The sequence below is a fragment of the Suncus etruscus genome, chromosome 5 (assembly GCF_024139225.1).
Source record: "Suncus etruscus isolate mSunEtr1 chromosome 5, mSunEtr1.pri.cur, whole genome shotgun sequence".
NCBI lineage: Eukaryota > Metazoa > Chordata > Mammalia > Eulipotyphla > Soricidae > Suncus > Suncus etruscus.
In genome coordinates this window covers 50,292,271-50,317,686 of record NC_064852.1, presented here as the reverse complement: position 1 = coordinate 50,317,686, position 25,416 = coordinate 50,292,271, and the positions used below count along the sequence as shown (strand labels likewise).

The following is a 25,416-nucleotide window of genomic DNA, read 5'->3' as shown; positions in this document are numbered from 1 at the left end:
TGTCAGTTGAGTATTGGAAACAATGTCATTTCAGAAATGCAGTCTACACATGACACACTTCTCACTTTTAAGAAGCATCCAGAATTGAGAAGGAAAGTTTCATTTACCAGAGTTACACAAATGTGTCAAGAAAGAGAGAGAGGAACAGAAACAGTGGGCCTCACACTTTCAGGTTCCCTCTGCCACTACTGCCTTCTTCTTCTTTCATGTCTCCCAAACATCATCATCGAGTTGTTTTTTTGAGTGTGAGAGTGTGTGTGTGTGGGGGGGGGGTGTTGTTTTTTGGGAGTATTTTTTGGTTTTGCCATATGGTGGCAGTACTCAGGGCTTACTCCTGGCTCAGCATGCTAATAAGAACTGTATTTTACAAATAAGTAAAAAGAGGATTAATACAGAGCAAGTCTCTTCATTTTTGAATTTTTTATAATGCATTTTGATATATACACAAAATATGATAATGGTTTTTTTTGTTTGTTTGTTTGTTTGTTTGTTTGTTTTTGCTTTTGGGGGATCTTTCGGTAGTTTAGGTACTCTGGGGCTACTCTCAACAACACTCCAGTGAAATTCAGCATATTACCACAACCACACCAGGGGTACTGGGGTGGGGTCTCATGAGGCTGAGAACCTTACTTAGAATCTCTCACATGAAAGGCCTGAGCTTTAACCCTTTGACCTATTCTCCTGCCCCAATATAGAATTAAGACACCCAACATAGCCCAGTGTCTTTTTTTCACCCATATTTCCCCCAATTCTATCCCTTTTCTTTCCACTGATAAAGTATATTACAGAAAATCATTTTACCCAGTCCTATCATTTTACTCCTTTTATGAAAATTTCTTTGACAGATTCTTTTTTTTTTTTTTTTTTGTACTACACCCGCCAGTGCTCAGGGGTTACTCCTGGCTAGCTGCTCAGAAATAGCTCCTGGCAGGTAGGGGGGTCCATATGGGATGCCAGTATTCCAACCAACCACATTAGGTCCTGGAGAGGCTGCTTGCAAGGCAAACGCCTCTGTGCTATCTCTCCGGCCCCATTTGACAGATTCTTATATGATCACATCAAAATCAAACTCAACACAGTGACTCAGAAATTACTAATTATTACTTTCTTAGAGTCACTAAATCAAAATCCCAAACTGACATTAAAGTGTTTACAGCTGGTTTGCCCAACCCCCAAGATCTAAAAGCCATAGGTTGCGGGGTCAGAGTGGTAGCACAGTGGTAGGGCTTTTGCCTTGCACGTGGCTGGCCCAGGACAGATGCAGCATCTCATATGGTCCCCCGAGGCAGGAACAATTTCTGAGCACAGAGCCAGGAGTAACTACAGAACGCCGCTGGGTGTGGCCCAAAAAACAAAGCAAACAAACAAAAAAAGGTAAAAATCATGGGTTGGGAATGATGAGTGGTAAGGGGCACATGTAACCCAAGTTCAAATCCCAACACCACATTATCTCCAGAGCATTTGCTGGATACAGCCTGGAAGACTGCCTCTCCCCTCCACCCCTAGTCCAAAAAAAAAAAAGAAAAGAAATCAACAAAAACAAATCTGTGCTAAATTGGGATATAAATCACATACCATAAATTTCACTTTTATTTTTTTGAACCTTGGGCAACCGCTGTCGGTGCTCATGGGTTAACCCCTATCTTTACACTCAGTAAATACTCTGGACAGGCTCAGGGAAAGTATACAGGATGCTGAGGATTGAACCCAGGCCAGATGTATGTAAGGTAAATGGCCTACCCATGTAATATTGTTCCAGCCTCCAAATTTCACACTTTTAAATTATACAATTTCAGTATAATCACAAGAATATATCCAACAATTACTACTAAGTTATTCTTAACAATTTGTAATTTTTATCACACCAAAAATGAAAACCCAACCCAAAGTAGCAGGCAGTCACCATTCTCCCTCCTGTGAGTGACTCTATGGATTTTACTGGACATTTTAAACATTATATCATAAAAGCAAATACATTTTGAGAGTCCACCAGTTCTGGCCCCCATCAGTTTAGTTGGTATAAAGACGCACAAACACATATGAGAAGGCCCATTGTCAATACTAGTTGAATAAACACTAATATATTGCATTATGAACACTATGTTGTTTTTTGTTTTATTTTTGTTTGTTTGTTTTTGGGCCACACCCGACGTTACTCCTCGCTGTCTGCTCAGAAATAGCTCCTGGCAGGCATGGGGGAACCATATGGGACACCGGGATTCGAACCAACCACCTTTGGTTCTGGATCAGCTGCTTTCAAGGCAAACGCCGCTGTGCTATCTCTCCAGGCCCAAGAACACTGTGTTATTAATGCTTTCATCTCCAAAACTACATTCAAGAAAGCCATGATTGTGACATATTCATTCTGAATGAGCTGCCTACCTGTGACAAAAAGTAGTTTATCTGCTGCCACAAATCCCACAATGACTCAGTAGAGTTTTCCCAAAATTGTAGTTTTCTTTAGCAGCAGAGATGGAAGAGGAGGTGGAATGTCTGTGTTACATTCCTTACCATTATCTTCCTTTTGATTCTTCTTTTCAAGCACACCAGAAAGAATCTTGGAGAAGAGCTAACTCACATTTTTGCTTTCTTTTAAAATCTCATTTACATAAGCACTTTAGGAAACCATGAGAGTAGCAGTTAAGGGTAGAGATATCAGAATATGTGTATGCTCCATCACCAGACCACTGGCCAGCTACAAAGTCTTCACCAAGGATTTTCCACCAAGTCTCAGTCTTACCCATGCATCAAATGGAAACATTAGTAAGTATGATTTCTTTGAAGAATAACACAAAGACAATGCTTCTGCTATATAAATCTGCTGACAAAAAAACTGGTCAGGCCATATCTGAAATATGTATTTACTGTTATCTCCGAAATGATCAAGTTGCTCCATTTAGAAATTTCTCAGTATGTGTTGAAACATTGCTGGTAAAGAACACAATAAGTAACTAAATTCTCCATACCCAAGCATATTAACAAAGAAAAGAAAAAAAAAAAAAAGCCCTGAACTTGAAGGAGTTTAAAAACAGAAACCATAATTAAATAACTGATTTGCTCCCATCTCAGCCTTAGGCTCTTTGACCCCCAGTGACCCTATGGTACTAGAAGAACAGGTTGCTAGAATTTTCAATCATCAACAGTCTTCCCTTTTGTGCAATTAAGCTTTCCTTTATGTGAATTCTGTTATCTTTGTTGACTGTTGCTATTAAACCATTTTTTCATTGCAATAATAGGTTTAGACAATCTTCATTAAAAGTTAAGGTTCATGGGCCCGGAGACATAGCACAGCGGCGTTTGCCTTGCAAGCAGCCGATCCAGGACCAAAGATGGTTGGTTCAAATGGTGTCCCATATGGTCCCCCGTGCCTGCCAGGAGCTATTTCTGAGCAGACAGCCAGGAGTAACCCCTGAGCACTGCCGGGTGTGACCCCCCCCAAAAAAAAAGTTAAGGTTCAGGGCCCGGAGAGATAGCACATCGGCATTTGCCTTGCAAGCAGCCAATCCAGGACCAAAGGTGGTTGGTTCGAATCCCGGTGTCCCATATGGTCCCCCGTGCCTGCCAGGAGCTATTTCTGAGCAGACAACCAGGAGTAACCCCTGAGCACCGCCGGGTGTGACCCAAAAACCAAAAAAAAAAAAAAAGTTAAGGTTCAGGGCCAGAGCAATAGCATAGCAGTAGGGCGTTTGCCTTGCAAGAGGCTGACCCAGGATGAACCTTGGTTCGATCCTTGGTGTCACATCTGGTCCCCTAAGCCAGGAGCAATTTCTTTTCTTTTTTTAGTTTATAGATACTTGGCAAAAATGCCTATTTTATTTCAATATCTTCTTTGTTTTTTTTTTTAATTTTTATTGTGACCAAAATGCATTACAAATCTTTCACTTTCACTGCATAACTTATGGTACATAGTGACAATGAATGAGGGGCATTCCCACCACCAGTGCTGTCCTCCCTCCACCCCTGTTCCCAGTATGCATCCCATATCTCCCTTCTCTACCCCCCAGTATGCTGGTGCAACTGATCTCCACTTTACAGCTTGTTGTAGATTGAGCATCCATTCCACCGTCATTGGAGATAAAAGGATAAAAAGGGGAGAAAAAAAATTGATGACAACTACCAAAAAAAGAAAGAAGAGAGAGAGAAAAATAAAAAGAAAGAAAAATGGAAGAAAAAAGAAAATGAACCCAGCAAATAAAAATAAAACATAAATCTCTAAATAATAACCACAAGTGTGAAAAAGAAAGAGAAAAGTGGAAGGAAAAAAAAGAAGGAAAATAAAGTAAAAAACTAACACATCAAAACAAAACAAGAAAAAGTATGGGTGCTAGAGTGGTAGGGTTTGGCTTTCCCGCCACTATTTTTTTTTTTTTTTTTTTTGCATAGGCACAGTAAGCATTGGGGAAGAAAGGGAATTCCCGTGGCCTAAGAGATTCAGGGTTTCTCCATCCTTGAAGCATTCCATCATGGGATCAACCCCTGGCTCCATATATACTTTTTACCCCATCCCAAAGGCTTTTATGTGATGCCAGGAAAGTTTCCTCTCGGTTGTGTGTAAGAAAATCAAGCTACTGTAGCTAGAGATCTTAGTATTTGCACAGGTTATAGGTCAGGGTCTAGGATAGAGTCTCTAGGTTCTCGCAGGGGTCCTCAAACTTTTAAACAGGGGGCCAGTTCACTGTCCCTCAGACCATTGGAGGGTCTGACTATAGTAAAAACAAAACTTATGAACGAATTCTTATGCACACTGCATATATCTTATTTTGCAATGAAGAAACAAAACAGATACAAATACAATATGTGGCCTGCGGGCCATAGTTTGAGGACCACTGTTAGAGGTTCATATCCATTGTTGTTGTGGTGTTCAGTCTTCTGTAACACTTTCTCCCTGTTTTTGTTCAGCCCCTAAACCGAAGCCTAGGATATTATGGATCCAAAGGTTCTGCTCAGTCTCTGTTGTCCAAGTTAGACCTCTGCAATAAGACATCTTGTTGTTGTTGTTTATGTGTCCTGGACTATAGCGTAGGGTAGGGTTTTCCTTATTAGTCCCAAAGTAGGCTCTGTTCAGTCACAGTTGTCAAAGTCAGTTTTCTGTTGTTGGTGCTCTTATTTTTCACAGTTCAAAGGACGATAGCTCTTCTCATTTCCATTTAGTGTTAGGTGATGTGATAGGACAGCCTGGTCTTAGGTCAAGTTTTCCTTTCCTCGTTATCATATCAAAACTGGCACAAGTTGATGCCAGAGTTGTGTTATAAATCTCCCAATGGAGCTTAGTTCCCAGTGGTGTTGCCCGGAGCTGTATCATTTCTACGTAGGGGATCTGGGGTTTGGGATTGGACTAACGCTGTCCAATCTCCTGGGGACTGGTTGTATCCACATGACACATGTTCAGGATAGGAAGCACCCTTCTGCTATAAAAAGTGAGTTCTTATCCCTAGAAGATAAGATTTTGTTTCTGTGTCTATGGTTTCCCCTTTTTTTACTGTGCCCATACAAAAACGTATGGTGTAATACTGTGTTGCTGGTGCTATTCTGGGTAAGGATGGCAGGCTGCACACACACAGTCTATTCTGAGCTTTTATCCCAGTCAAGGCTTTTTGTACCAAGCAGCACCAAAAATGGTAAGGATAGAGATAAACTGTATATATTAAAATAGAACAAAAAATAAAATTGAGTTAAAAAGAAAAGGTATTCGAATAAAACAAGTGGTGGAGGAGGCTACTTGTATATTTAGGAATACACATCTTAATATGTATTGTTATACAGGTATTGAGCTTCCATAGGCAATATAAGACTCCCAATTAAGATCCCCCATGCCAAACTGGTCTTCAGGGCCGGGTTTGGCAACTGGGCTCTGGGGGTAGAGGGGAGGAGGAAAACTCCTCCCGTATTCATACTGGACCCCCTGCAGCGGTGTCTTTTCTTACTAATACTCATTTGTGCCCGTGCGACAAATATACTTTTTAAGCATTATCTAATAATGTTCTTCATTCTAGATGGTTCCTAGGAAAGGAAACAGAATACCAAAGACTTGGATGATAACACTCAAATAGATCATTTTTTTTTTTTTTTTTTTTTTGGTTTTTGGGCCACACCCGTTTGACGCTCAGGGGTTACTCCTGGCTATGTGCTCAGAAATCGCCCCTGGCTTGGGGGGACCACATGGGACGCCGGGGGATCGAACCGCGGTCCTTCCTTGGCTAGCGCTTGCAAGGCAGACACCTTACCTCCAGCGCCACCTACCCGGCCCCTCAAATAGATCTTTAAAGTCAGTCTTTATGGACGTGACTTTCCGTACTGACTCCAAGCCGAAATCACAATTTATATATATGTATTGCATATAGCCCCTGTCATGTTTTGCTTCTCCCCTTCCCCTGTGTCCCCTCTATCCCCTCATTTTTCAATCCTGATCTGTTATCTTCCCCTAATTTAACTAACCCTCTTTACCAGGGGTCTTCAAACTTTTTAAAGTGGGGGCCGGATTACGGTCCCTTAGAGAGCTGGAGGGCTGGACTATATGAGCTACTAATTCCTACTCACACTGCACATATCTTATATAAATAAAATGAAAACCATTTATAAATAAACAGATCACACACCAGTATTTCAATGGGAACTGTGGGCCTGCTTTTGGCTAATGAGATGGTCAATGTCCGGTTCCATATTTGTCACTGCCAGCCATAACAAGTGATGCAAGTGGGTATCAGTTAATCTTGATCTGATTGGAGATTTCAGATGTTTCATTCTTGAAAAAGTCTGTTCGGGGGGCTGGAGAGATAGCATGGAGGTAAGGCGTTTGCCTTTCATGCAAGAGGTCATCGGTTCGAATCCCAGCGTCCCATATGGTCCCCCGTGCCTGCCAGGAGCAATTTCTGAGCATGGAGCCAGGAGTAACCCCTGAGCACTGCCGGGTGTGACCCAAAAACCACAAAAAAAAAAAAAAAAAAAAAAAAAAGAAAAAGTCTGTTCACAGGCATAAGTGCTACCAAAGATGGTTACCATTTTGAGTGCATGGTTCCTGATATTTGGATATACACTGAGTGTATATGCTAGCACGTATCTTGGCAACCAAACAGCGCTCACTGCTGGCCGGCCGGATCAGACTCCTCTGCGGGCCGCATGTGGCCCGCGGGCTGGGCCGTAGTTTGAAGACCCCTGCTCTTTACCCTCAGTTCCTAACTCGGTAGGCACCAAGATTGACCTCCTGCCCCAACAGACCACCTTCCAGCTCCTCAGTGAAAGACACCCTCTGGGTCCCCATTCTCATGCATCGGCAAAGAACTACAACCAGCATGCCTGCTGACTCAAGCTTGATGGCCCCTCTCACCCCCACCAAATCGTGGACTGTTGCAAGATACAGGAATCGGCCTCAGCAAAACTCCCAGCTCAAAGACACTATATGGTCTCATAATGCAGCAAAGCATCTTTCAAACTCAATTCCAAGGCCTGTGAATCGAAAAGTACCTTGGCTTTTACTCGCCAGGAGCAATTTCTGAGCGCATTCTCAGGAGTAATCCCTGAGCATCACCTAGTGTGGTCCCCTCACAAAAGAAAAGTTAAGTTCAAGAATAATATCTAATTCATAAGCACTAATTGGGTTTCTTTTATTCTACTCATTGTTCACCATATTCCTCCATTTTAAAAGTGTCAAAAATGGCCACTGTGGGGCCTCAACAATAGTAGAGAGGATAGGAGCTTGCCTTGCACAGAAGTGACTCAGGTTTAATCCTTAGTATCCCACTGAGTTCCCCAAGTACCACCAGAAATAATCCCTGAGTACAGAATCTGACATAACTCCTGAGCATTGTAGGGTGTTGCAAAACAGACAAACAAAACTGAAAGTGAAAGCTAAAGAAAGGACATTATAAAGAAGTGACAGCAGTATTTTTTTTTCCTCTGAATCATGGTCATTTAAGCAATAAACTTCCTATGTCAATTTTTATATCTACTTTTTGTATTCAAATACAGTACAGAAAAGAGAGGAGGTTGTGAGAAGCATTCTGTCACTGCTAGAATGAAGAAACTCAGGTAAAACACACAATGGGTGCTTCAGAAGTTCCAGGTCAACAGTCAGGATCAATTTTTTAGGAAACAGGGAACATTCTTTCGTCAATAAGCAGAAAATTCCCCTATTCCTCATAACATTTTGCCCCCACAGCATAAACCCAAGGGAGCTATCATAAGAAGAACTACGACATTGTCCAAGAACCTCTGGACACCACCACCCTGAAATACATAGCAGAAAAAATAAAATCATTCATAAACAAAGTCTCCACTCTTCCTTAAAATATTCCCCTAAAAGTATAAAAACCCCACAAACTCCTAACACAAAATGCCCTTAAAATTACTTTTCATTACAATGGATTATTCTATACAATTAAACAAAATGAGACAAGCATATACATATACACTGATATATGGACTAATTTGAGTTTCACTTTTTATTTTCTTTCTATCCCTCTGAAAAGTCTGAATGCATTATAATGAGATAATGATATAATCAATAAAAATAGCTGGAAAATTGCTAAAATCCAGATTTTTACAAAATAGCCTACAGAACTTTTCTTATGAACACTCACTTTCTTACATGAATATATAAGAACATACAAAAACTTAGGTCTATTCTAGGAACTGCATTGTTTAAGAAGCAAAAAATTCACTATAATGTAAATAGAAAAAAATCTGAATTTAGATTATCCAATTGACCATATTTACCATAAAACCCAACTACAATGTTCAGGGTCTTCTCCCAGCTCTGTCCTGAGGTAACACACCATTGTGCTTGGGCCAAGTGAACCTAAGACTTCATTCAAAGCAAGCCCTCTAGTCCTTTGAGCCCTCAACTACAAAATGTTAAACAAAGGACAGAATTAAAATAATATACAACCTAAAGCAGACTGGAGTTTTCTGGTTTTTTTCCTTCAGTCTAAGAAAAGGAAGAAATTAAATCCTAAAACAGAAATCTGTGTATATCCTGAAACAGTTCATCATAACTATAAAGAAAATGACTGTTTTGGTTCTGTCATTATCTCCTAATAAAAGCATCACTATTTCTTACCTGATCACAAATCAGTTCCCACTTTTTCTCATTGTCATATTGGCGCAGTAACCTGGCTTTGTCAGGGGGTAAATTCATAGCATTCTGTAAGAAAAAAAGGGGGAAAGAGAGATGTTACATTTCACAGAAGGATGTTAATTGGTAACTTACAGGCAGACCAAAAAATACTACTATAGTTCTTTTATGAATTCTTTTCAATTCTTACCATTGGAAGTAAACCAAAAGATCCCTCAGAAATCATTTAAACATCAAATAAATCTAATGAGAATAGAAAGACATTGAAATACTATGTGGGGCAGCTAAGATGCTTGGCTTTGAACCATAAGACTTGCATTCAACAAAAGCAATCTTTCAGCAAAGATATGTTTCATGTAATGGTAGATTCCAATATAATAGCAGCAAAAAGTCAGAAGTGGTTGAGAAAAAAATATGACTCCAATGTCCTTATGTAGCACTACAGAATAGAAAACACCAGAAACAAGCACAATGATGACCACTAATAACTAATAGATAACATCGACTTTTGCTATGAACTTATTTTTAATGGTCTCTGATAGCAAACAAAACAAAAAAATGATCATTGTAATTATTGTAATTATTTATTGTCCTTTTGTGAAATAATAAAGCTCTTTTAGGTCATATTATCATTAGAGATCACAATTTCAGTATAGTACATTGGTACATGATGTAGAATTTTCCATGAGAAATTGCCCAAAAGCTAAAAGATATCTAAACATCAGCATTCACAAACACTCATACTGTCCACACAATATACTTGATATAGAGTCGATTATAAATTTACCAGTTCTGTTCCTATATCCCCTAGTTCAATGTCCCAAATGGCCAATCAAACACATTTTCCAAAATACTTGGCTTGGGTCAGAGGTGAAATCTTGGGCCACAAAACAGAGTGAGAAGGCTCTCAAAGAATTTGTGTCCTTGATAGACACAAAGTTCCCATGTTCTACAAATGAGATAAGTTAACATCTGGCATCTATTATTTTATATACCTCCCCCTGTATCAACAATCTATATCACAACTTGACTTCTAGTGATGAAGCCCTCAGCCCTGTGAAAATTTTCATTTTAATCGGTACAAATTCCCTTGCCACATTTACTGTTTCATGCCATTCAGTCACACAAATGTTAATAGAGTCTAGGGTAGGTTGGTTATTCTAATGAAATATTAATCCTTGATAATAGTTTTGTTTAGTTGGAGGGACCATACCCAATGGTGCACAGGGTTACTCCTGGCTCTCTGAGGAATTAACTCCTGGCCAATCTGAGTGACCATATGGGATGCCAAGGATCAAATCCAAGTTAGCCATGTGCAAGGCAAATGCCCTGTCCACTATACTATCTCTCTGGTATCACCTTTGAACATTTTGATAAGTAAAACTAAAGTACTTGGCTTTAAACTCAATCTATCACTCAAACTGGTATGTCTGAAATATATAATGTCAGTAAAGTGAATTTAAGATTGTATGTATAAAAATATTAAAGTGTCACCCACCCCCTTAAAAAAATGTTTTGGACTCCAGAGCTTGGGGAAATGTTTTCATATCTCCATTGAATGTTTTCTATTTCCATAGAAAATATATGTGGGGCCCAGAGAGATAGCACAGCGGTGTTTGCCTTGCAAGCAGCCGATCCAGGACCAAAGGTGGTTGGTTCGAATCCCGGTGTCCCATAAGGTCCCCCGTGCCTGCCAGGAGCTATTTCTGAGCAGACAGCCAGGAGTAACCCCTGAGCATCGCTGGGTGTGGCCCAAAAACCAAAAAAGAAAAAAAAATATATATGTGAACTATAATGAAAAATAACCACTTGTATTTATTTGCTATTAACTTTTCAATGTTAAACACAATTGCTGGGTGAAGGCAAAGAAAATTTCTATGTAACCTGCTGATAGTGATGGCCCCAATGTTGCTGACTATGAACTAATCAGTCCTTCGTGGCTTATTTGTACACAAGGGCTGGATTATTTCCTCTTAAACTGATTTTGACCTTCATGTTGGTGCCCCTGAGCATGATTATGCACAGAACAGAAACAATCAAATTTGGAGGTAAGTTAAATGAGTTTTCCTGCCAGCTCTTATTAATCTCTTGTGTTATAAGGGGGATGAAATACGAAATGCCTGACACTTACAAGATGCTAAATACCATAAGTCATTTGTATACCAAATTTTATATACTACACAATGACAAGTCCTGAGATAGAAATGATAAGCCCCATTAAATGTGGAAAAGGAGACCTAGGAGAAAATGGTTTTTACTTGTTCAAGACTATATAGCTTTTGCACTATACATTTCTGTTTAGGGTAAGGCTTCTCAAGCACTGCTCAGGGACCTGAGACCCAATGGCAACATTTGGCCATCCAAGCCAGATGGTTCAGTGTGAGGGTCTGAGAATAGGCCCCAAATACTGAGTCGAGTCTCTCCCCCCTCCCCCCAAAGTAAGTAAATAAATAATTAGATGATCTAGTAAGAAAGTAACAAGCTGAATACTGAAATGAGAAAGTGAGCAGGTAATGCAAAAGCATTATGGGTAGATGAAACAGATGCTAAGGCTCAGCATATTCCAAGAATTGAAAGAGTGGACCTAAAGGAACGCAGAAGAAGTGATGAGGAAAAGATAAGTTGGAGAGGTTAGAAAAGGCCTTAACATATTGGGCCATGTAGGCTGAAGGAAACAATTTGCACTTCATCTCTAAAGTATCAAAGAGAAAGTAGCAGTAAAAAAAAAAAAACTCTAATTTGGATGAAATAACATAGTCAAGTGACAAAAATCAGTTTATATGAGAAATGTATTAAAAGAGCAAAAGTAGCAGCAGGAAGGCCAATTAGGTATCCAGATCTGATGTTCTAAAAAATTACGGCAACATTAGGGCTGGAGAGATAGCACAGCAATAGGGTGTTTGCCTTGCCCACAGATGATCCAGGACTGACAGTGGTTTGAATCCCGGCATCCCATATGTCCCCCGAGCCTTCCATGAGAAATTTCTGAGCACACAGTTAGGAGTAACCTCTGAGCACCGCCAGCTGTGACCCAAAACGAAAACAAAAATAAAAACAAAAGAACATAAAATTATGTAAAGTGGATAAATGTGAATTGGTCACTTCAGAGGGAGGTAATATGTCAAGAGTCAATACTTTGCTTCTGCCTCAATTCACTAGTTGAATGGCTGACCAAAATGAAAAAGAAAACAGGAGGAGAAACAAAGAATAAGATTTCTAAAACGGTGGGTCTGATATAGTTATTCAACCTAGAGAGGTCATGCATGCGGCTGGATCATAATAAGGGTATAGGCACTTGCCTTGCACTCAGTCAACTCAGGTTTGACCTTCTGTACTACATAAGATGCCCCAGCCCCACCTAGAATGATCCTTCAGCATAAAGCCATAAATGATGCCTGAGCACCACCAGATATGGCCTAAACTCTGCCTCTTCCACCACATAAAAGCGCAGGTAAGTAGATATCCAACGTGGAGATTAGAAGAAAGGTCTGTGTGTTTTGGAATGAGAGTAGTCCTAAGAAATCTTTCTGAGTTTATGGAGGGGCAGAGAGAAAGCATAGTGGTAGGGCATTTGCCTTGCACACAGCCCATCCAGGTTGGATGGTGGTTCGAATCCTGCCATCGCATATGGTCCCCCAAGCCTGCTAGGAGTGATTTCTGAGCATAAAGCTAGGACTAATCCCTGACTGCCACCAAAAAAAGCAAGGAGGGGAGAAAGGGGGGGAGGGAGGGAGGGAGGGAAGGAGGGAGGGAGGGAGGGAGGGAGGGAGGGAGGGAGGGAGGGAGGGAGGGAGAGAGAGAGAAAGAATGAGGGAAGGAAGGAAGGAAGGAAGGAAGGAAGGAAGGAAGGAAGGAAGGAAGGAAGGAAGGAAGGAAGGAAGGAAGGAAGGAAGGAAGGAAGGAAGGAAGGAAGGAAGGAAGGAAGGAAGGAAGGAAGAAAAGGAAGGAAGGAAGGAAGAAAAAGAAAGAAGAAAGAAAGAAAGAAAGAAAGAAAGAAAGAGAGAGAGAGAGAGAGAAAGAAAGAAAGAAAGAAAGAAAGAAAGAAAGAAAGAAAGAAAGAAAGAAAGAAAGAAAGAAAGAAAGAAAGAAAGAAAGAAAGAAAGAAAGAAAGAAAGAAAGAAAGAAAGAAAGAAAGAAAGAAAGAAAGAAAGAAAGAAAGAAAGAAAGGAAGAAAGAAAGACAAAGAGCAAAAGAGAGAGAGAAAGAGAGAGAAAGACACCTTTCTGAGCGACAATCAGAAGACTCCAAATCTATACATTAAAACTAAAAGTGCAATAAAAATTATAAAAAAAAAACTAAAAATACAACAATAACCATTAACCAAGCATCTACAAAATAAGCTTCTGAGCTATTCAAGCACACATCAGTTTTGTAATTCTCAGGGTAGCATGATGAAGTAACTATTTAAAATTAGACACTCCACAAAACCCAAATTTGCAGCGGTGTTGGGTTAGCTGGTAATAACTGCTCTTCAAGGCCTGCAGAGTTAATGTATTCCTTTGCTGCTGCAAAGGGTAATTTCTAAGAGTTTATGTTATTTCCTGAAAAAAAGAATGACCTGTATCTCCAAGTCCCTTTGCTACTTGTATTAAAATAGATTGCTCTTACTTGTCTGCAAAATGTAAATCAACTTCTAAGGCTTCTTAACACAGTAACTCTACCTCAACCATACTTAATGATGTTTGAGACACACAGTGTCCCTTTCCTTCCTTTCATCCACTAGTTCACTCAATATTTCTAGTCTGTGACCATATGCCAAAATGTCCACACTTGACAGAACTTAAGTGCAGGTTAGAGCTCCACTGAAGATAGTGGTTGTGGTCAGGGCAGGAAAGATAGTACAGCATTTAAAGTGCCTGCATGCAGCCACCCATGGTTTCATCCCAAGCACAGCAAATGGTCCCCCAAAATTCTATCATGAGTGATGAATGAGCACAGAGGCAAGAGTAAGACACTCAGAGAGCGTCACTGAGTGTGGCCCAAAAAAGGAAAGAAGAAAATAAAGATATATGACTTGTGAGTTTAATAGCTTAATGAATAATAATAACCTATTTCCGGGCCCGGAGAGATAGCACAGCGGCGTTTGCCTTGCAAGCAGCCAATCCAGGACCAAAGGTGGTTGGTTCGAATCCCGGTGTCCCATATGGTCCCCCGTGCCTGCCAGGAGCTATTTCTGAGCAGCCAAGAGTAACCCCTGAGCACTGTAGGGTGTGGCCCAAAAACCAAAAAAAAAAAAAAAAAATACCTATTTCCTATATTATACAAATTTCTATTTCAACCTTTCTTTTCTATCTAAAATATAATTTATCCAACAAGACATACTTTCTCACTGAACTCCAATTACTGTATGCATATCATCATGATGTTATGTATGCCCATTCATTACTCTGGTTTGTCTACCTAAACACCCCACAAAACTCCGTACTTCAAAGACATGTTTTTGTTGCTAAATCAACTCTTCCCTGCCCAAGTTTAGCATAGTATATAGCAAATGGATACTAAGCCAGCTACTAAAAAAAAAAGAAAAACAAACTAACTCAATGATACTGTTCCATCTAAAAATGTCTTAACTAAGTTGGCATTCCAGCTACAACCTAGAAACTGTCTCCAATAAAGAGAACTTATATTTCTTATAAAATTCCAACTAAAGATAGCAGCTATTACTAATTGATAACTATCTTCCAAGCAAGAATTTAAGGCAAAGGGCTAAGAGATAAAACAGTTGGTAGAGCACTTGCTTTACATGTGGCTAATATAATTTTGATTCCTAGCACTCCATATAGTCCCCTGAGCACTTCCAGGAGTGACTCCTGAGTGCTGAGCCAGGAATAACCCCTGAGCACTACTGAGTGGGGCCCCAAAATAAAACAAACATGGTAAATAAATCATTTCCCTGAAATGATTTGGAAGTAGAGGGGTTTATGCTACATCTGGGGATGCTCAGGGGTTATTTCTGGCTCTGTGCTCAGGAGTAGCTACTTGCTGTACTCTGGAAAACACCATAAAAGCAGGGATTAAATCAGGATCTCCAGGGTGCAAGGCAAGCACCTTAACCCTGTCCTGACTCTCTGGTTCCAATTAAAAAAAATATTCTATTTTTATTATGTATTTATTTTTCAATTTAGTTTAAAAGGAGGGGTCCAAAATGTATTTGGTTTCTGTTGCTAGTAAAAGCAGTATATGTCCCCTATAACAATCTATCCCAAGTGGCAGTTAAATTTATAGTTTGTATCCTGGTGTTTTCAACCGTAACATTTTATTTTGTTATCTATTTTTATTTTATTTTTTTGCTCTAGTTATGCTTCAGGACTTATTCCCAGCAATGATTAGGTAACTATATGAAAAACCAAAAAGTAAATGTAGGTTGACTCTTGGTCCCATGCAATGTAAGCCCCTTACCTACAGTCTCCAGTCTTGTCTTGCCCACTCCAACACCCCACATCCTCTTCCTCTAGCTGTTGCTGCAAGAAGTATGGTTTGGCTACATAGTTTTAAAATGTATATAATCTATAAAAAATAAGTGATAATGAAAATATCCAAGTTTCAGGATACTTCATAGTGAAATTAATTTTGGTTTAATTGCTGTTGACATTGGTGGTGGGGAATGCACTGGTGAAGATTGTTGTACACTTTATGATTGTAACCCAATTATGAACAACTTTATCTATGAAAAAGCTGCAGTATGAACAGCCTTATAACCATGGTGTTTTAATAAAAATAGTAATAAATAATAAATAAAAATATGGTTTAAATGATAAAGTAGATTTATATTTGCAGGTAAATTATCATATCAAAGAAGAAGGAAATTAGCCAAATCATTCTGAACCGATATTTATCTCCTAGAAATACAGAGTTTTCTTATATCCTCTCTGGTTCCAGATTTTGGAAACAATGAAGACTTGTACAACACCCTCTTTTTCCCTGATATGCTCAAGAATCACGTGGAAAAATTCACAGTAATATGCTGTAGTGATAGTGAATATCAAATACACCTTATATAATACACCTTTGTTCTCATAATCCTTAAATTAAAATGTGTTCGTATTAAGTCACCAAATTCAACAATAGAAACTCTACTTATTATATAACCACATGGTCAAAAGAAGCAAGGCTACGGATGCCTGGAGAATCAGTTCACAAGAGAAATAGCTTAGGTAGCCTCTAAAAGGATCTTTAAAAAGCCGGAGAGATAGCATGAAGGTATGGCATTTGCCTTGCATGCAATCCTGGCATCCTATGTGGTCCCCTGAGCCTGCCAGAAGCAATTTCTGAGCATAGAGCCAGGAGTAACCCCTGAGCGCTGTCGGGTGTGACCCAAAAACCAAAATAAATAAATAAAGGGATCTTTATAAGTAAGAACTATGTCTTTCCTCAAATTTGTAGCAACACACACACACCACACCACCTGCAAGTACACACACACACACACACACACACACACACACACACACACACACACACACACACCATAGAACTTGCCCTCTTTATAAGTATCTAAACCTCTAAAGAACTATGTCTTTCCTCAAATTTGTAGCAACACACACACATACCACACCACACCACACCACACCACACCACACCACACCACACCACACCACACCACACCACACCACAGAACTTGCCCTCTTTAGGGGCTGGACCAATAGCACAAGGCTTTTGCCTTGCAGTGGCCAACCAACCTGGAGGGACCTGGGTTCGATTCTCAGAATTTCATACAGTCCCCAGAGCCTGCCAGAGGCGATTTCTGAGCATAGAACCAGGGTTAATCCCTGATCACTGCTTCCAGCTGTGGCCCCAAAACAAAGAACTTGCCCTCTTTAGCAGTATTATCTAGTCTTCTAGAGTTCTTTTATCTTACCAAACTAAAACTCTATATCTAATGGGGCTGGAGAGATAGCATGGAGGTAAAGCGTTTGCCTTTCATGCAAGAGGTCATCGGTTCGAATCCCAGCGTCCCATATGGTCCCCTGTGCCTGCCAGGAGCAATTTCTGAGCATGGAGCCAGGAGTAACCCCTGAGCACTGCCGGGTGTGACCCAAAAACCACAAAAAAAAAAAACTCTATATCTAAACAATTACTCCCCATTTTCTCCTCCACGTAGCCATTACTTGTTGCTACCCCCAAAAATGGGAAGAAACATGATGTTTGGGCAGTGCAATAAGGAAGGGACTCTAATAATAATGCAACGGGGAGGGGCCAAAGTGGTGGCACAGTGGTAGGGCATTTGCCTTGTAAGTGGCTGCCCCAGGACGGACCATGGTTCAATCCCTGGAGTCCCATATGGTTCCCCAAGCCAGGAGCGACTTCTGAGCACATATCCAGGAGCAACCCCTGAACATCACTAGGTGTGGCCCAAACCCCTCCCCCAAGGGGGAAAAAAAAAGTAATGGGGAAAGAAACTGACTAGAGTTCTGGAGTTGGAATAGCTCAAATTAAAAAGCAAATTTAAATAAACAAAAGCAGCTCAGAGTGGAAAAAGCCAGCAAATGTAATTTAAAATCAAAGGTGATGTTCACAGATAGGACACTTTCCTTACACACAATCAATGTAATTCAATCCACAGCACCCATATAGTTTCCCAAATCCCATCAAAAGTAATTCCTGAGCACAGATCTAGAAACACCGCCCTGAGCACCACTTAGTGTGGCTCAAAACCCAAAAATAAATAAATAAATATGAAATTGAGGAACTGTAGAGCTAGTACAACAGATAGGGTGTGCCTTGCACATAGCTGACCCACATTCAATTCCCAGCATCCAATATAGTCCCCAGAGCACTGTCAGGAATAATCCCTGAGCAGAGTGCCATGAGCACTACCAAGTGTGGCTCAGAAGCAAAATTAATTTAAAAAAATAGCAATTACAATAATAATGGGGTGAAGAGATATATAGCCAGTAAGGCATCCTGTATTGTCCCTAGGATTTACCAGGAGTGATTCTTGAGTATACAGCCAGAAATAACCCCTGAGCACCACCAGTGTGGCCCCAAAATAAAAATATAAAATAAAAGAATAATAAAATTGAAGGTGAGGATCAAGCTTAAAATCAAAGCTAAGGATAAACAAAAATAACTGTTTAAATTAAATGTTTATTTTTATTATTATTAATTTAAATTAATTGATTCGAGTGAGACTTTAGCAGAAAGGCAGAGCCCTGGACACCAGCCCACAGAACTTCAAAAGAAAATGAGAAGCAAGTCTTTGGGGTTTTCATATGATCCTAGGCTCCTCCTATTAATTAGTTCATATTGCTATTATTGAAAGATCCAATTGAGACGACTGGTACACTAATCCTTCTCCTGTATATTCACTTTAACAGCGAAACACTTGAGGGCAACAGGAAGGCTAGAAAAAATTCATTGGGCTGAGTGTACGTTTTACATGCAATAGGCAAAGCCAGAAGTCAAGGAATAGTTCCTGAAGACCACTAGGTGTGCCCCTATCCTCTTACAAGAAAAAGATGACAACAGGAGAGTTATTGCAAGTTCAATCCATTTTCCAGTCCCTCTGTCCAACTAAATTCAAAACCATTTCCTTCCATAACCTACATTCTTCTTTTTTTTTTTTTTTTTTTGATTTTCGTTTTTGGGTCATACCCGGCAGTTTTCAGGCGTTACTCCTGGCTCTACGCTCAGAAATTGCTCCTCGCAGGCTCGGGGGACAATATGGGATGCCAGGATTCGGACCACCGTCCTTTTGCATGCAAGGCAAACACCTTACTTCCATGCTATCTCTCCAGCCCCATGACTTACATTCTTGTTTTGAAAAGCCTGATTTCCTCAATTTTAATATCCCCCTTGCCTCAAGAATGCTGCTAAAATATATTCTGCTTCTTTCCTGGCGTAGGACTCAGGCAGACTGAGTACTGCCTCAGTTCCCCAAAGCATTCCCCAAAGCAGATCATCAGCTAGTCATCTTTCATTGTCACCGTTATTTTTATTTAATAACTGAAGGCATTAATATCATTCACTTTGGTCAGTTTAAGCCACAACAGGAGAAATCAGTTTGTTCCTAATTCAGTTCCCCTTCAAAATAAAACTTTTTGGGAAATGAATCTCTTCCAAGTATCTTGTGAGTTATGAGATTTATCTCAAACTCATCCATTCATAATATTTGTCTTACAGGTATACTGTGCTTAATGACCGCACTGGAGACACAGGAAATGTTTCATAATCAAAAAGTGCCAAACTGGTCAAGGATATAGCTAACTCCAGGGAGAGCATATGTCTTCTACATTTAAGGCCCTAAGTTGAATTCCCAATATACATGCTATACCCTGAGGTGTAGCCCTAACACCTAAGCATAGCTGAAGAAAGTCCATGTTAAGGAAACAAAAAAGAACTAATCTGGAAAAGGAACTTGTGACCCATTAGTTTTATTGTCTCTATAGGTAACATGATTTTGTTTTAAAGGTAATGGGGGAGGGGATGTTTAGAGATATAATACCGGGTTGGGGCACTTGCTTTACATAAAGTAGACCTTGGTTCAATCCCTGGCACTCCATATGATCACCTGAACACTGCCAGGAGTGATCCCTGAGCAAAGAGCCAGGAGTAAACCCTGAGCAGTACCAGGTGTAGCCCCCAAACAAAATGTTTTTAAAAGAAGACAATGTTAATAAAATTAGCTATTTATTATCAGTGATGAAATATAGAATACAGGCCAACATGTCCCTACTCTGTTCATTTTGGAAGAAGACACATCTGTACATCTGTTGTGGTATATGAATAAATGTATATTTAAAATCAAATCAGATTATACATGCTTAAACCGTGCATCAAATTTTATATATAATAGCCACTCAATTCACATTAGATATTGTACTTCTTTGTTACCATTTTAAGAGTATGTAAATAACTACTAAGTTTTTCTCCTAACAATGGAAAATGACCACCTTTACCTGTCTACACACTTTTATTTTTATTTTTTTTTCTGGTTTTTGGTTTTTGAGTCACACCCCACAGCGCTCAGGGGTTACTCCTGGCTCTGTGCTCAGAAATCGCCCCTGGCAGGTATAGGGGACCATATGGGATGCCAGGATTGGAACCATCGTCCTTCTGCATGCAAGGCAAATGTCCTACCTCCATGCTATCTCTCTGGCCTCATCCTGTCTATCCACTTCTAATAAATAACAATAATATCTCCAGTTTTATTCATTCCTCTATGACTTGAGACTTCAAATTAATACAACTATTTTATTTGTGGAGTACATTTTTAAAAATCACCTATTTCAGAGACAAAGTGATAGTATAGCAGGTTGCCCTGTACAAAGCCAACCTGGATTCAATTTCCAGTATCTCATATGGTCCCTCAGAACTACCAGGAATAATTCTTTTTTTTATATATGTATATTTATTTATGTATGTGTCTATTTATTTTGGTTTTGGGGTCACACCTGGAGGTGCTCAGGGGTTACTCGTGGCTCTACGCTCAGAAATCACTCCTGGCAGGCTCTGAAGACCATATGGGATGCCAGGATTTGAACCACTGTCCTTCATGCAAGACAAATGTCCTACCTCCATGCTATCTCTCCGGACCCAGAATAATTCTTGAATGCAGAGTCAGAAGTAACTTGTAAGCAATGCTGGTGTGGCCCCAAAACAACAACAAAATATCACCTATTTCATGTAGATTATCTATTGCTTTAAATTAATTAGTTTCACTAGTGTTCGCAAATGAGATTAAACAAGTATAAATTTTATGTTTATATTAAATTATGTCATTTATATACTGGTATATTATATATTAATATGTTTATATCCTGTCTAATTGAAAGATCATATTGTCATCAACACGAATGACACTGATTGGGGAAAAAATCCCTTATCTATAGAACAAAGGGCTTCACTAGAGTAGTTCTGAAGTAAGAATTGCTGTGTCCATCTCCAACTCCTGAAATACAAATTCTTATAGTATTCAAATACGAAGGGGACAATATAGAGAAGCCCTCATTTCTTTTCTCTAAAGCCTCAGAAGTTGTCATTTTCATTAGACCTGTTTGATTGACATATTTTAGCTGTCAATGATCTACCTAACTTCTGTGCCTAATCTATAACAGCTTGCATATATCTGTATAATGGAATGGTGGCATCATGCAGAAGCCACAATGAGATAGCTTGGAAATTGTTTCATGGGCAACCATTTGACTTATAAAGGCCAAAAACATTCAAATTCCAAGCTCAGATGAGTCAAGTCTAAGATGAGTCAAAGTCCAGACAATGGACTCTTATTCTAATGGCAAATGTCAACTTTCAATAATACACACATTTTTTTCTTTTTAGTGAGGTAAAATAGATTATAATAGAAATATTGCTTATGCATTTAGTGTACAACTCACTGAAGTGCAGAACACCCTCCACAACTGTCCTTATTATAACATAAGATTCTGTAAATTAAAAACATTTTGATAATTGGAGGTCCTAAATAGAGAGCTGGATTCCATCTCCATCAACTCTCAGAAAAAAAAAAAAGAGTTTCTCCATCAACAAGAAAGCATCTAAGTAAGTAACTCAAAGGGACAAATACTAAGTGTTCACACTAAGTTGTACTCTATAAAAGAATGTAACTGGAGATAAACTGTATCAATGGTGGGCAAACCTTGGCCATAGATCACAGAAATAAATATGCCAGGAAAAGAGAGAAATAGAGAGGGGGAATAAGAAGAGATAGTCCAAAAGTAACATAGGGGCATAGGTTGGGCGCCTTGGATTTGTCTATGGCATAGAGGCAAGGTATTTATGAACATATAAAAACTGCTAGAGCTAATATAACTGAAAGCATAAGACGCAAACGACAATCATTACTTAATAAACACTTTAAATTGTTAAAAAATATTGGGCCATGGGGCCGGAGCAGTGGTTCAGCAGTAGGGCATTTGCCTGGCATGCAGCCGATCCAGAACGGACCTGGGTTCGATTCCCAGCATCCCATATGGTCCCCCAAGCCAGGAGCAATTTCTGAGCTCATAGCCACATGTAACCCGTGAGCGTCATAGGGTGTGGCCCAAAAAGGAAAAAAAAAGTTAAAATATCAACAAAATATTAAGGATGGCTAGGGGGTAGAATAAGAAATCAAGGGATATTGGAGATCAGATATTGGTGTTAGCATATTGTATATTTGAAACCATTTTTGAAACTATTGTTCACAGATTTGTAAAAATCAGAATAGCTAATTAAATTTTTTATTTACAAAACACCTCCGACAACTGTTGATCTGATCTAAAGCATATCTATCTCTCAGCCTGTTCCCCTGAACCTGACAGCAGGCTCTTTGGGTCCTCTACCAGCAGCATGTCTCCATTTCCCTCGAGCAGTGGCATCATCATCATCACTGATCTCCCTCTATCCTTTCTGCCCTTTAAAGCAATGACCGTGGAAAAGACTCCTGAACTTGGATACAGTTGGCTTGAGTGAATCCAATTCAGTGCCTCACTCTCTTCTACCTAGAGAGGAAGATTACCAAAGGAAGAAAGGAATTTCAACTTTCAGACACTTCTGAAACAACAAAATATGTTGTTGCTTTTGACTTAAACTAAAAATTTCAGGAGGCAAAGGTATGATTCAATGGCAAAGCTCATGCCATACATATGTAAGCCTATACTTTTATCTCTGAGCCACATCCCAGATGCACATATTAAATATAAGAGTTCTAACTGACATTGGTCTGCTTCAACTCTTTTTGAGGAGGGTACCAGCATATACCTTTCCTCTCATCTTTAAGATTTGCCTTTTCCTGGAGTCCTCCCTATCTTTTCCCACCCAAATCTCCTTTTCATCTAGGCTCTGGGTCCTCTAAAATACTGAGTTAACACTTCTTTCCTGTTTATCTTTTTTGGTAGTTGGGTCACATCTAGTAGTATACAGATGCAACTCTTAGCTCACAACTTGGATACTGACTGGGGACCATGTGGTGCTGGGAGGTGAATACAGTCAACATGCAAAGCAAATGCCCTAGTGTGGTGTACCCCAAGACCCACCCATATCTGGGAGGAGTTTTGGGAACCGGATAATAGGTGTAACTACCTGCAAGACCTCCCATTTCTGGGAGGGGTCTGGAAAAGGATAGATAAACCTCTGAGCCAGGGGATTCGGGCTGGTGCCCTTTTGCCGTTTCTCTTTTGGCCCGGCTTGGCTTCCTGGCTTTTGGATCTTTGGGCCGCATGGAGCCCAAAGGGAAGATGGCTAACAGGAGATAAGATGCAGGGCTAGCAAAATATAGCTGAATGCTTAAAAGGTTGACATAGGCCACACACCTGTGGTGGCTAGGGCATGAATAAAGATGATTCTTCCTGATGGCTGCGTGTGAGTGAGTGATTTCACCTGGGCCTGGAACTCGCCGGCTGCATGGAGGTTGCAGAGCCATGTGGGCTGGATGGTATCCTCCACCATCCAGCCCCATTGTTAATTATTTAATGCAACACCCTAGTTCTGTGAATTATCGCCCCAGCCCACTTTTCCTATGAAATGATATCTAAGAACTCTTGTTTAGGGAACTAACAGGATCATCTGTATTGTTTTACCAACTTACAAGAGCAGAAAGTTTTACAAATTTACACGATCAGAAAGTTCCCTAACATACTTTGATTCAAAACACAAAAAAAGACACAAATTAACAAAGCAGTCATAAGTTAAGAAAAAGATCCTGGGGATTAAAAGATAGTACAGTATAGAAGATGCATGTTTGGCAATATCTAAACCTTGGTTTGATCACTGGCACTTTATAGGGTCCTCGAAGCCCCTTCAGGAGTGATCCTTGAGTGCAGGAGTAAGCCATGAGCACTGCTGGGTATGGTAGAAAAAAAGAAGGGGAGGGGAGGCATGGAAGGAAGAGGAGGAAAAGAGGGGAGAGGGAACAGGAGAGAACATCTACTATAATAAAGCCAAACCAAAGCCTTTTGATATTTTGTTTATAGTAAACTAGACTTTATACAGACAACAGCAAAAAGGAAAAAAATGAATAAATAATATATTGTTTTTAAACAGTTGAACTAAATTATATATTACAAGTGTGAAGCCTAAGAAATCTTTATGTCTTGCCTGGGATGTAGGTTTTAATTTTTGTTGTTTCTATCTAGAAGATGATCAAAGTACATCTGAAACAAGTCCATGCATTTCAATTATTCCTGGTTTTACAGCATCACATTACACTGATCTGATGTATTGCAATACAAAATAGTATATGAATGGGTTTTCTCCTAAGTGAAACAAATGATCAAATCTGTGCTGGGCTGAATCCTTGAATGCACCACGCCAAGTGACAAGAATAAAACACTTCCCAGGGAAACAAACACCTACATTCACAGACAATAAATTTATGGGGAACAGGCCCCGGGATGTAATACTTGATTATAAGAGCTATACTAGGCCATGAGCAGGAAAAAGGAATGCAAAAGTTCACAAGCAAGCAAGCAAAGGATGGGAGGCATGGAGCATCACCGCTATTGATTCCTGTGTCTCTTCCCAGCTGGGTAAACCACAACAGTAGGCCTGGGGACATGACCCTGGCTGCTGAACTCAGCACTCCCACACAATATGTTCAGGATGTAAACACTTTTCTGTTTCCTACAAAGCAGTGTTATGCTTCTCCAAGAGAGCTATAAGTATTTGGGAAAAAGCCAAAATACTACAGTGGCTACTGAATCTTTCCATTATTGCATTCTACAACTGAACTCTCCCTACTCAGAGAGAGATAAACCACACCAAAATCTCAGAAACCAGTATATTCTACTGCAAATTAAAACTGAAGTTCTCTCTCTCTCCCTCTCCCTCTTGCTCTCTCTCCCCTTTCTCCCTCTTTGTCTCTCTCTTTCTCTCACTAAAGACACAAGGTTAATACAATTCAATTTTTCTAGTACCCTCAACGCAGAAGAAATTTTAATGTGCCTTTTGGAAGCTAAAGAGTTAGTACAACAGGAAAGACCCAAGATTGATCCCTGATCCCTGGCACCACAAATAGTGCCCCATCCCTCCCTACCAAGAGTGATTCCTCGGCACAGAGTCAAGAGTAAACCCTGTCAAGAGTAAACACTCCTCCAAAAATTGAATTAATAAAAAATAAATATATAAAATGTGCCTCTAATTCAATTCTATGCCCTTTCAGAGAAAAAATTAGCTCCAGTGCAAATGAACTAAAGTTTGATAATCAAGTTTAAGGAGAAGCTCAAAATCAAGAGAACTTCCAATTCAAGACTTAAGCCATCTAGAACTTATTCTTACATCCCACATGAAATCTTTACAACTAGATCTACAATACAGTCCTCACACACTTTCCTATTGTTGGCTCTGCGTTGGCAGTTTTCCTCCCTTGTCAGCTGGCCTGCTGACAAACAGGCCCATTCATTCTCCTTTTT

The 25,416-nt window shown here is 39.8% G+C and overlaps 1 protein-coding gene across 3 annotated transcripts in view; it reads right to left on the bottom strand.

Annotated features, from left to right (window-relative positions):
* FMNL2 (formin like 2) overlaps window positions 1-25,416 on the bottom strand; it is a 350,132-nt gene that overhangs the window by 142,944 nt on the left and 181,772 nt on the right. For all 3 annotated transcript variants that reach the window (XM_049773056.1, XM_049773055.1, XM_049773057.1), the window contains exon 2: window positions 9,056-9,139. In XM_049773056.1, the coding sequence (XP_049629013.1) occupies window positions 9,056-9,139 (84 nt within the window). The remainder of the gene's footprint in view (window positions 1-9,055; window positions 9,140-25,416) is intronic.